General features: G+C 42.4%; 1 protein-coding gene across 2 annotated transcripts; it reads left to right on the top strand.

Annotated features, from left to right (window-relative positions):
* Positions 1-10,079: 10,079 nt before the first annotated feature.
* LOC121004883 (ADP-ribosylation factor 1-like) lies at positions 10,080-11,243 on the top strand. 2 transcript variants are annotated; one of them, XM_040437304.1, is made up of 2 exons: positions 10,080-10,911; positions 10,958-11,243. In XM_040437304.1, exon 1 carries the CDS (start codon positions 10,325-10,327, stop codon positions 10,889-10,891), a length of 567 nt encoding a protein of 188 aa, XP_040293238.1. In that variant the 5' UTR covers positions 10,080-10,324; the 3' UTR covers positions 10,892-10,911; positions 10,958-11,243. The 2 variants fall into 2 exon arrangements, with proteins under 2 accessions (XP_040293238.1, XP_040293237.1); XM_040437303.1 differs by having other exon boundaries at positions 10,080-10,906; positions 10,953-11,243.
* Positions 11,244-12,649: the final 1,406 nt, after the last annotated feature.

Below are 12,649 nucleotides of genomic sequence, written 5' to 3' on the forward strand. Positions count from 1 at the left end.
CTAGTTGATACTAGTCGTGACGTCAGTGGGCCGGCGGTAAACAGTGAGAAGGCCGCGGCGCTACTGCCAGTGTCGCTGCCTTCTCAAACAGCTGATCGGCAGGGGTCCCGGGTGTCGGACCTCCGCCGATCAGATGCTGATGATCTATCCAGAGGATAGATCATCAGTTAAAACAAAGTACAGAACCCCTTTAACTAATATTTAGTTGTATAAACACTGTTTCTGAGAACTGCTGTACATCTGTGTTGCATGGAGTCAACCAACTTCTAGCAACTGTGAACAGGTATTCCAGCCCAGGATGATTGGACTACATTCCACAGTTCTTCTCTATTTCTTGGTTTTGCCTCAGAAACTGCATTTTGTATGTCACCCCACAAGTTTTCTATTGGATTAAGATCCGGGGATTGGGCTGGCCACTCCATAACGTCAATCTTGTTGGTCTGGAACCAATATATTGCATGTTTACTGGTGTGTTTGGGGTTGTTGTCTTGTTGGAACACACATTTCAAGGGCATTTCCTCTTCAGCAAAAGGCAACCACCGCCTGTCAACTCCCGGCAGAGATACGGCCGCACAGAATAGAGGATTGCCACATATGTAAGCAAGGTAAGAAAGGCTACTTAAAACAGGAGACCATGCCAAGGAATCAAAGGGGGTAAGGGATGAAGATACAGTCTGTCTATCCAATCTTTGCTGAGATCAAAACCATAGTCACAAACCCAGCAGTACCAAGCTTAGATATAGTGAAAACGATGGTAATTTATAATACCAGGGGCGTGTTGGTATATATATCCTCTTGCCAGATGAACCATATTGCGTATTGCTCGTCCAAGGGGCACCAGATGAGATATAACTTGTCCCCCCAAAGAGAAGACAATATATGGATAATGGATACCGACAGGTACTTAAAGTCTACCAACGTGCTGATGATAAATAAAACACCTTGTGGAAAACATCGCATATGGATCAATCGATAAAGCTGACATAGGAGATATGATCATTAAGTCCATGAGGTCGTAGCGTCTCTAATTTGAAGGTCCACTGGGCCTCCTTCTGTAGGATTCTTTGATCTAGATTACCTCCACGAGGCGAAAGGTCGTACCACCTCGATCCCCTGAAAAGATATTGCCCGTATGTCACCTGAATGACAGGTGTTAATGTGACGGACAACCGGGGTGTCAGCTGTTTTGCGGACAACATTTAAATGCTCTCCGATACGACGTCGGAACTCGCGTATGATTTTTCCCACGTATTGTATAATAAATATTGTAAGGGATTCGTCAACCAGGTAGATGACACTGGTGTCTGAAAAAAGCTGTGGCAGAGTCGATCTTTAAGATTGCGACCTCTTCTGTACGTAACCGCTGGCGTGGGACTAACGAGATGACCAACGTCGGGATCCATCTGCAAAATACCCCAGTATTTGTGAAGGATTTTACGGATTGGGTCATTGACCTCATCATAAGTGCCAATCAACCGAACATGACCCTGAGCACTATCCCCTTCATGAGTATTGAGAAGTGATTCCCGGGTACATGATAACGCATGCTGATACACTGAAGAAAGTACTTTCCGGGGATAGCCTCTAACTTCTTTATTAACTTCAACCTTTCTTCATATATAACACTGCCGCCTCCGCAGCAGATAGTCCATGTAGAAAACACGTGTTGAAAAGATATCACTAAAATGGCGGTATGCATAAGATTGTGGTTCAACTGTTCAATCTTGTCATTCAACATAAAATGGTGGATATATTTCTCTCTTGAGTATCTGTACTCTCACTTTAAGTTATTTATGAACCTTATGATCTCTCTAAGAGGTATATCTAAGATTTGACCGATAGTTCTACTGATCTGTATGCAATTTGTATGGATTGCTATTTGTAGTTTGCAATTGGTGGAACTGCAAGTAAACACATATAACCAGTTCAGTATACAGCTCTAATCACACTATTAACAATAGGAACACATCATAACTGTATTAAATACCTATTTTGGCCTCTTTGCTTCCATAAAACTAAACTCTGGCTGGATCTGTTTGTGTTCAGCTCCTGTCTCTGGTGAATAATGATTCTAGCAGCTCCTGCTAGGGGAATTCCCAGACATGCTGTGTGTGAGGCTGGCTGTGATTGGTCTAGACTTCTGCCCAGCAAAAACAGATTAACACTATGCTTTCTGTTGTTTCTGCTGTGTCACTAAGCTTACCTTTCATTACAAAATGAATCTTAAAGGCATATTATCTTTTTCTGTTTCTGTGAACACAAAATATAACCGTTATATGACATCCAAAACATGATGTCACAGTAAATAACTCTGCTTTTGTCTTTAACACATAAACATAGGAACTGTATTATGGTTATTAGCAGGTTTAGCTGTATACACATATAATGCATATTAGCAAACTAGGACAGGTCTTAGCTGGCCAGCTACACCCCTGACCAGCATATCCTGAGTTACACGCACCCCTGACCGCCGCATTCTGCGTTACAAGCCGAATAAGTCGTATTAGTTGCACACACCAACAACACCCACAGGGTTATTTCACAAAAGGGTGAAGAGTTTGGAGAAGTGAACAATATAGGACAACATAGCTGATTTGAAAAAAATTCTCCAATTCAGCTCACTTTCCTTTTCAGTTATGTTGTCCTAGATTGTTCCCTTCTCCAAACTCTTCACCCTATTTGTGAATAAGCATGTGAGCGTCTGTTCATTGGTCTTCTTTAGTGAAATGTTTAACATATGGGATTATTTACACAGCCCTGGTGTTTGCTGAAACTGCTTTAAACTATAAAGAAAAGTTTTCGAGAGTGTTTTTCTCTTTCTTAGGTCTGAAGCAATACAGAGAAAGAAAGGAAAACTCTCAAAAAATTGTTTTTTAAGTATTAGGTTAGTACAATAAAAAGGTATCCCAGCATACCGCAATACTCTCGTATTTTCTCATCTTATTTATAGAGTCGCCACTACTGACATGTGAAGGAAGGTTTATATGTTTAGTAGAAAGGATTAGATGTCGCTAAACCACCAGCAACCCCCTTACCAAGTAAATACGTCTGGAAACTGTTTGTTCCAGGGGGTTTACTGGCACTGGAGAAGCACTATTATATTTGGCTTTGTTCTGTTTGCCATGTGGTTCACAATTACTCATCCCTTGCATGTGCTGTGCCTTTAACAGTTCACTGCAGGTTATGGATGGTGTGGGATGTGGCCCCACACAGGTTCTATATAGGGTAGGGCCAGACTATATATATATATATGGGGCTGCTTTGCACACTTGGGGAGTCTGTGATTGTGTGCCAAGCAGTGAGGGGCACAGAAGTGTCAGATGTGATTTTGGCTAGCTGCACAGGACCAATGAGAGCTGCAGAGCAGACTGACCTACTCTGCAAGTGTGGAGTTTTGTTCGAAGTTTTGTTCGGTATTTTGTCATCTTATTTATATATACTTACTAGCAGAAGGACCCGGCTTCATTTAGGTATATTTAATCTATTTAATTTAATGTTTGTGTGTGTCGTTAACCCCTTCAGGACCGGGCTCATTTTCACCTTAAGGACCAGGCCATTTTTTGGAAATCTGACCAGTGTCACTTTAAGTGCTAATAACTTTAAAACGCTTTGACTTATCCAGGCCATTCTGAGATTGTTTTTTCGTCACATATTGTACTTCATGACACTGGTAAAATGAAGTCCAAAAAATTATTTTTTTTGCACAAAAAAAATACCTAATTTACCAAAAATTTGGAAAAATTTGCAAATTTCAAAGTTTCAGTTTCTCTACTTCTGTAATACATAGTAATACCCCAAAAAATTGTGATGACTTTACATTCCCCATATGTCTACTTCATGCTTGAATTGTTTTGGGAATGATATTTTATTTTTTGGGGATGTTATAAGGCTTAGAAGTTTAGAAGCAAATCTTGAAATTTTTCCAAAATTTACAAAAACTCAATTTTTAGGGACCAGTTCAGGTCTGAAGTCACTTTGCGAGGCTTACATAATAGAAACCACCCAAAAATGACTCCATCTAAGAAACTACACCCCTCAAGGTATTCAAAACTGATTTTGCATACATTGTTAACCCTTTAGGTGTTGCACAGAAGTTATTGGCAAATGGGGAGGAAATTTGAGAATTTCATTTTTTTGTCTAATTTTTCATTTTAACCCATTTTTTCCACTAACAAAGCAAGGGTTAACAGCCAAACAAGACTGTATCTTTATTGCCCTGACTCTGCCGTTTACAGAAACACCCAATATGTGGCCGTAAACTACTGTACGGCCACACAGCGGGGCGTAGAGTGAAAGGTGCGCCGTTTGGTTTTTGGAAGGCTGATTTTTATGGACTGGTTTATTTACACCATGTCCCATTTGAAGCCCCCTGATGCACCCCTAGAGTAGAAACTCCCTAAAAGTGACCCCATCTAAGAAACTACACCCCTCAAGGTATTCAAAACTGATTTTACATACGTCATTAACCCTTTAGGTGTTGCACAAGAGTTATTGGCAAATGGAGATGAAATTTGAGAATTTCATTTTTTTGCCTAATTTTCAATTTTAACCCATTTTTTCCACTAACAAAGCAAGGGTTAACAGCCAAACAAGACTGTATCTTTATTGCCCTGACTCTGATGTTCACAGAAACACCCCATATGTGGCCGTAAACTACTGTATGGCCACACAGCGGGGCGTAGAGTGAAAGGTGCGCCGTTTGGTTTCTGGAGGGCTAATTTTGCTGGACTGTTTTTTTTACACCATGTCCCATTTGAAGCCCCCCTGATGCACCCCTAGAGTAGAAACTCCATAAAAGTGACCCCATCTAAGAAACTACACCCCTCAAGGTATTCAAAACTGATTTTACAAACTTTGTTAACCCTTTAGGTGTTGCACAAGATTTAATGGAAAATAGAGACACAATTTCAAAATTTCAAATTTTTGGCAGATTTTCCATTTTAATATTTTTTTTCCAGTTACAAAGCAAGGGTTAACAGCCAAACAAAACTCATTATTTATGGCCCTGATTCTGTAGTTTACAGAAGCACCCCATATGTGGTCGTAAACCGCTGTACGGGCACACGGCAGGGCGCAGAAGGAAAGGAATGCCATACGGTTTTTGGAAGGCAGGTTTTGCTGGACTGTTTTTTTTGACACCATGTCCCATTTGAAGCCCCCCTGATGCACCCCTAGAGTGGAAACTCCATAAAAGGGACGCCATCTAGGAAACTACACCCCTAAAGGTATTCAAAACTGATTTTACAAACGTTGTTAACCCTTTAGGTGTTCCACAAGAATAAATGGAAAATAGAGATTAAATTTCAAAATTTCACTTTTTCTGCAGATTTTCCATTTTAATATTTTTTTTCCAGTAACAAAGCAAGGGTTAACAGCCAAACAAAACTCTTTATTTATGGCCCTGATTCTGTAGTTTACAGAAACACCCCATATGTGGTCGTAAACTGCTGTATGGCCACACGGCAGGGCGCAGAAGGAAAGGAACACCATATGGTTTCTGGAAGGCAGATTTTGCTGGATTGTTTTTAGACACCATGTCCCATTTAAAGCCCCCTGATGCACCCCTAGGTTAGAAACTCCAAAAAAGTGGCCCCATTTTGGAAACTACGGGATAAGGTGGCAGTTTTGTTGGTACTATTTTAGGGTACATATGATTTTTGGTTGCTCTATATTACACTTTTTTGTGAGGCAAAGTAACAAAAAATAGAAATTCTGAAATTTCATCTCCATTTGCCATTAATTCTTGTGGAGCACTTAAAGGGTTAACAAAGTTTGTAAAATCAGTTTTGAATGCCTTAAGGGGTGTAGTTTCCAAAATGGGGTCATTTTTTGGAGTTTATACTCTAGGGGTGCATCGGGGGGGGCTTCAAATGGGACATGGTGTCAAAAAACCAGTCCAGCAAAAACTGCCTTCCAAAAACCATGTGGCGCTCCTTTCCTTCTGCGCCCTGCCGTGTGGCCATACAGCAGTTTACGACCACATATGGGGTATTTCTATAAACTAAAGAATCAGGGCAATAAATATTGAGTTTTGTTTGGCTGTTAACCCTTGCTTTGTTATGGGAAAAAATGAATTAAAATGGAAAATTTGCCAAAAAATAGCTGTTTTGGCACAGTTTTTATTTTTTATTATTTACAACGTTCATCTGACAGGTTAGATCATGTGCTATTTTTATAGAGCAGGTTTTTACGGACGTGACGATACCTAATATGTATACTTTTTTATTTATTTAGGTTTTACACAATAATATCATTTTTGACACAAAAAAAAACATGTTTTAGTGTCTCCATAGTCTGAGAGCCATAGTTCTTTCAGTTTTTTGGCGATTGTCTCAGGTTGGGTATCATTTTTGCGGGATGAGATGACGGTTAGATTGGCACTATTTTGGGGTGCACATGACTTTTTGATCGCTTGCTATTACACTTTTTGTGATGTAAGGTAACAAAAAAATAGCTTTTTTGACACTGTTTTTATTTAATTTTTTTTACAGTGTTCACCTGAGGGGTTAGGTCATGTGGTATTTTTATAGATCAGGTTCTTACGGACATGGCAATACCTAATATGTCTACCTTCTTATAATTTATCAGGGTTTTACACAATAATATTTTTGAAACAAACAAAAAAATCATGTTTTAGTATCTCCATAGTCTGAGACCCATAGTTTTTTTATTTTTTGGGGCATTGTCTCATGTAAGGGCTCATTTTTTGCGGGATGAGGTGACGGTTCGATTGGTACTTTTTTGGCGTACATGCGACTTTTTTGATCACTTTTATTACCTTTTTTGTGAAGTAAGGTGGGCAAAATTTCAATTTCTTATAGTTTTTATTTTTTTATTTTTATGGCGTTCACCGTGCGGGGAAAGTAACATGACCGTTTTATAGATAAGGTCGTTACGGACGCGGCGATACCTAATATGTGTAGTGTATTTATTTTTTTATTTTTTTATTCAGTGATAAATGTGTTTATTTGAAACTTTACTTTTTTCACTTTTTTTTTTGACCCAGACCCACTTGGTTCTTGAAGATCCAGTGGGTCTGATGTCTGTATAATACAGTACAGTACAATATATATTGCACTGTACTGTATTTTACTTACACTGAACAGATCTATGCTTTTAGCATAGATCTGTTCAGCACCATAGACAGCAGGACGCCTGAGAGGCGTCCTGTTGCCATGGGAACCTTCCCCGTCTGCTCAGTACTGGTCAGAACTGCGCAGACGGGGAAGGGTAAGCACAGGGCTGAGGGGGGCTCTCTGGGGGCTCTCTCCCTCTCCCATCGGGGGGCTGCAAAGGCACAGCAGCCCCCCGATGGGAGAGGGAGGGAGCTCCCTGCGCTGTTAACCTTTTCCATACAGCGGTCCGTACGGACCGCTGTATGGAAAGGGTTAAACGGCTGACATCGCAGATGTCAGCCGTTTATACCAGGGTGCCAGCAATGTGCTGGCACCCTGGTATCCCCACTAGACACCAACGATCATTGAAGGGGAGGCGGGGGATCGCGATCCCGCCTGCCGCACCGCCCGCCTCCCGCAGCTTACCGCACCTCCCCACCGCCTGCGACACCCCCCCTGCACCACCCGCCCACATAACATCATTCAGGGGTGCAGGGGGGGTGAAACCTCTTTATTTTGGGCATACTAAAGTTTCTGATCCCCGCGGTCAGGGACCACGGGGATCAGAAACCGCAGAAAGCGCTACAAACCGCAGGTCTGAATTGACCTGCGGTTTGCAGCGATCGCCGACATGGGGGGGTCACAGGACCCCCCTCGGCATTGACCTAAGGTGCCCGGCTGTGTGTGACAGCCGGGATCTCAGCGCTGTCACCATGTCTGCAGACATGGTGACAGTTTATTCCATGACGTGTATACTCATCATGGCGCGCTAAGTAGCAGTGCGCCATGACGAGTATACTCGTCATAGGTGGGGAATATTTTCACACTTTCTCCTTCTCTGATCGCTTCCCTGACAGGAATTGGGGCGATCAGAGAAGGAGAAGCACATAGTCCCTCCCTAACCCCCCCTTACCTGCCCCGATGCGCTGCGATTGGTCCCTCTGCAGTAATGGACCAGTCACAGCGATCGTGGGCGGGTCAGAGCTCCAATACAGCTCCTGCCGGCTTCTCTGGTTGCCTAGCAACCCCAGCACGCCGGCTTCACTGGAGCTTCAGCGCTTCGCTCCCTGCGCTGACAGTGAAACCCGATCACGTACATGCACGTGGGAATGCGGTGAGGCACCACATTCCCCCACGTACATGTACGTGATGTTGCGTGAAGGGGTTAAAAGATATCAACACTATCCACTATAACAGTGACATCTACAGCACTCCACCCCATAACACTGACCCCCTTAGTCCCCCTCCACAGCAGCCCACCCCCTTAACTTTGACCTTTACAGCAGCCTTCCCCTTTAACAGTGACTTTCAGAGCATACCACCCCCTTGACAGTGACCTCCACAGGGGCCTGCCCCTTAACAGTGGCCTTTACTGGATCGGGGGCGTGTCCTTTTGAACAGCTCACTCTAAGACAGCAGCACTATGCTGTCTGAGTGTGAGCTGCAGGGAGAAAGTCACCCTCCCTCCCACCCCTGCAGCTGACAGAAGTTAATTTTTGCCTTCATTTTTTCCAATCCCTGTTGGCTCAGGAGTGGGAGGGGGCATGGCCAAACTGGATCAGAGGCATGGCTTAATGGGACCTGGGAGTGGGGTTTTAAGTCTTTTGAGGGTGGACACATTGTGGCAGGGGGCGCCCCTCTGGGCACCTTATTGGCTCATTTGCATACCAAATAAACTGGATTTTTAGAGGATACAAACATCTATTGCTGGAACAAAAGCACATCTCGAAATAAGGTACTAAGTGCTATTACGCCATGGCTTGGTGTGGGTGTGGTCGCTTTGGGCTATTTAGCTTCTGCTTGATGCCTGTAGCTCAGTGTTCCTCCAGGCTTGGTGTGTGCTGGTGGTTCACTGCTCCTGGCTTTACCATCTGTCCAGTGAGGGCCACCCTTGTGGTCATCAAGATCTTCTCAAGTCTCTCCTTCCTATCCTATCCTTTGTTGATTGGTGTGGGTTTTGTCCAGGATGTATTTATGTCTAGTGTGTTGTGACTGTCTGGTCTGTTTATGTAGTTTTCAGCATGTCTGCTAGATATTCCCCTGTTGTATGTTGTACCTCCGTGAGGGGTCTGGTTTCCCGGAGGGGTGAACCGTAAGCCTGTATGCAGCGCTGCCTGGGGCTGCCGTGCACTTTGCTGCATGGGGGTCCAGGCAGTAACTGGTATGCTGGTTTCCTGTATGCGTTGTTTGTGTTGTGCCCTGTTTGGTGTGTGGGCTCCGGTTCGTATGCACGGATTCCAGTCGTGGTGGCAGCGGCAGGAAAGTGAGTTTTCCGGTGTTCTTACCTGCCGATCCAGTTGCTGCATATTCCTGACCTCTATGCCAGGGACCGTCAGGGTCAGCAGGATCCAGGTTCCAGTGCATGAGCCCTCCCACCTTGGCACTGGGCACCACCAGCCCTCTGGCTCAGTGTCACAGCAACAATAGCCACCATGGAGCACTGTTCTGTGTGAACAGATCTCAAAAGCTCAGAAACCAGACTAAGATCAAGTAGGTATTAATCCTTATGTAGTCTAATTAAAAACACCTATGTCAGGGGAGGAGTGCTGATACCATGAAACAAAATGAGGAAACAGAACTGTTCCCAGTACTGTAAGTGACTGTTGTTGCGGCCGTGGTGGTTGCCATGTGGCGCTGCACAAAACTAGAGTAAGAATTAATAGCAGACTGTATTGGGGTTAATACCCACTTGGTCTCAGTCTGGTTTCTGGAAATAACACAGTGTGATCTCTTGTTAGTTTACTGTTTTCAACTTTTTCTCCACTGTAAGTTCTACCTCTTTTGTAGTCCACCATTTTTAGGTGCTGGAGTAAATTTTGTTTTAAACATACAAAACAATATCACAGTAAAAATATGTTTTTTCTCTGTTTTGTTTTTTCTTTGTGTGACTGAGTGCAGTAAAGTAGCATTTACCATATGAATCTTCTATATTTCTGCAATAAAGTTGCATGTATACAAACTCAGGAAGGATAGTAATGAAGTCATTTCCCTTGCAGTGCTCATCAGAGTCACTGTCATAACAGGTTGCAGTGAAATCTTCCAACACAGCACAGAATGACAGAGCAACCAGGAAATACTAGACACGTGCTTTTGTCTTTTTCAGCACTGGTAGGATTGACATGTGTATAAATATAGGTGAAGTCTACATACAGAATGCACGAGCACAAGAGCAACCTGCTTTTTGATCCAGAAGAGAACATTCTTCAGCTATGGGTCTACTCCTGAGCAGCCTCCACCAAACCCTAAAGAAGTTTACTGGATACGAAGCACGGATCCTGATGCTGGGTCTAGATGCTGCTGGGAAGACAACGATCCTGTACAAACTAAAGCTGCATGAGACAGTCACTACAATCCCCACCATTGGGTTCAACGTAGAAACTGTAGAACCCATGCGTAATGTCACCTTCACCGTGTGGGATGTGGGCGGTCAGGACAGGATTAGAGCTCTATGGAAACATTACTATCAAAACACAGATGGGCTTATATTTGTCGTGGACAGTGCTGACCCTGAGAGATATCTAGAAGCCAACTCAGAGCTCACTGCCATACTTGAGAATGATGAAATGAGAGGAGTCCCCTTTGTGGTGATGGCCAATAAGCAAGATCTACCAGGTGCCAGGCGCCCCGGAGAACTCTCCGAAGAGCTGGGACTAAGGAAGATAAAAGGACACCAGTGGCATGTCCAAGGATGTTGTGCTACCACTGGAGATGGACTTATTGAGGGGTTGGAGGTCCTTACTGACTTGGTGAAACAAGTTAAGAACAAGGCATTCTGACTATGTCAACAGGACTAAAAAATGTTGCATGCTACTCAAATCTTTTAAAATCACAATAATGTAAAACGCAACAATGTGACTTCCATTCTAGATCTTCTTTTAATGTAAAAATATGACTTGAGCACACCACAATGAACATAATACATTCATGTAAGGTATGAGCTGAAGATCACAATACACATGTACAGTATATATGCTGCCTAACTATTGACATTTTATCGCAACACCTTATTAGACTGGTGAATGGGTTCATACAGTATACTGGGTATGACAATGTATCATTTCCTGTCATTTCTATTGCTTCTCTGAATATTAACATTTGATTTTATAAATAAATTTCAATATAAAAATATCTGAAATATGAATATTATTATTGTCTGTCCTCTTTTTTATGAAAGCAAACTTAACCCAGCACAGTAGGCTCCTACATTAAACATGTACAGTTGTGTTCAAAATAATAGCAGTGTTTACAAAAATAAACAAAGCTCAAAATCCCTCTAATAGCTTTTATTTCCATACACACAAATGCATTGGGAAGACTACACATTCTATTCCAAATCAAAACATGAAGACAAATATATCAAATTTGTGTTGTTGCTCTAAAAAAAATTGAAGAAAGGTGAATATTAGACTGTTCAAAAAAATAGCAGTGTTTGTATTCTTCTTTACAATCTCAAACATTCACTATATAAACAGAGAAATGTTTGAAGTTTTTGCTTTACTTTGAATCACTTAACTAATATTTAGTTGTATAACCACTGTTTCTGAGAACTGCTGTACATATGTGTTGCATGGAGTCAACCAACTTCTGGCACCTGTGAACAGGTATTCCAGTCCAGGATGATTGAACTACATTCCACAGTTCTTGTCTATTTCTTGGTTTTGCCTCAGAAACTGCATTTTTTATGTCACCCCACAAGTTTTCTATTGGATTAGGAGTCGGGGATTGGGCTGACCACTCCATAACGTCAATCTTGTTGGTCTGGAACCAAGATGTCGCACGTTTACTGGTGTGTTTGGGGTCGTTGTCTTGTTGGAACACCCATTTCAAGGGCATTTCCTCTTCAGCATAAGGCATCATGACCTCTTCAAGTATTCTGATGTATTCAAACTGATCCATGATCCCTGGTATGCGATAAATAGGCCCAACACCTTAGTATGAAAAACATCCCCATATCATGATGCTTGCGCCACCATGCTTCACTGTCTTCACAGTGTACTTGTGGCTTGAATTCAGTGTTTGGGGGTCATCTGACAAACTGTTTCCGGCCACTAAACCCAAAAAGAACAATACTTTCATTAGTCCACAAAATGTCTCTTTAGGCCAGTCAATGTGCTTTTTGGCAAATTGTAACCTCTTCAGCACGTCTTTTTTAAAACAGTGGGACTTTACGGGGGCTTCTTGCAGATAGCTTGGCTTCACATAGGCATCTTCTAATTGTAACAGTACTCACAGGTAACTTTAGACCTTCTTTGATCTTCCTGGAACTGATTGTTGGCCGAGTCCTTGCCATTTTGGCTGTTCTTTTATCCATTAGAATGAAAGCTTTTCGCTTTCTTCCACGTCTTTCAGCTTTTGGTTGCCATTTTAAAGCATTTGCGATCATTTTAGCTGAGCAGCCTATCATTTTTGCACTTCTTTATATGTTTTCCCCTCTCCAATCAACTTTTTAATCAAGGTACGCTGTTCTTCTGAACAATGTCTGGAACAAACCATTTTCCTCAGAATTTCAGAGAGAAATGCACTGTAACCAGCAT

This window comes from Bufo bufo, chromosome 6 (assembly GCF_905171765.1).
Source record: "Bufo bufo chromosome 6, aBufBuf1.1, whole genome shotgun sequence".
Lineage (NCBI taxonomy): Eukaryota > Metazoa > Chordata > Amphibia > Anura > Bufonidae > Bufo > Bufo bufo.

Excerpts from the sequence above, each read along its gene's own strand:
- LOC121004883 (XM_040437304.1), top strand. The coding sequence starts at position 10,325 with ATGGGTCTACTCCTGAGCAGCCTCCACCAAACCCTAAAGAAGTTTACT.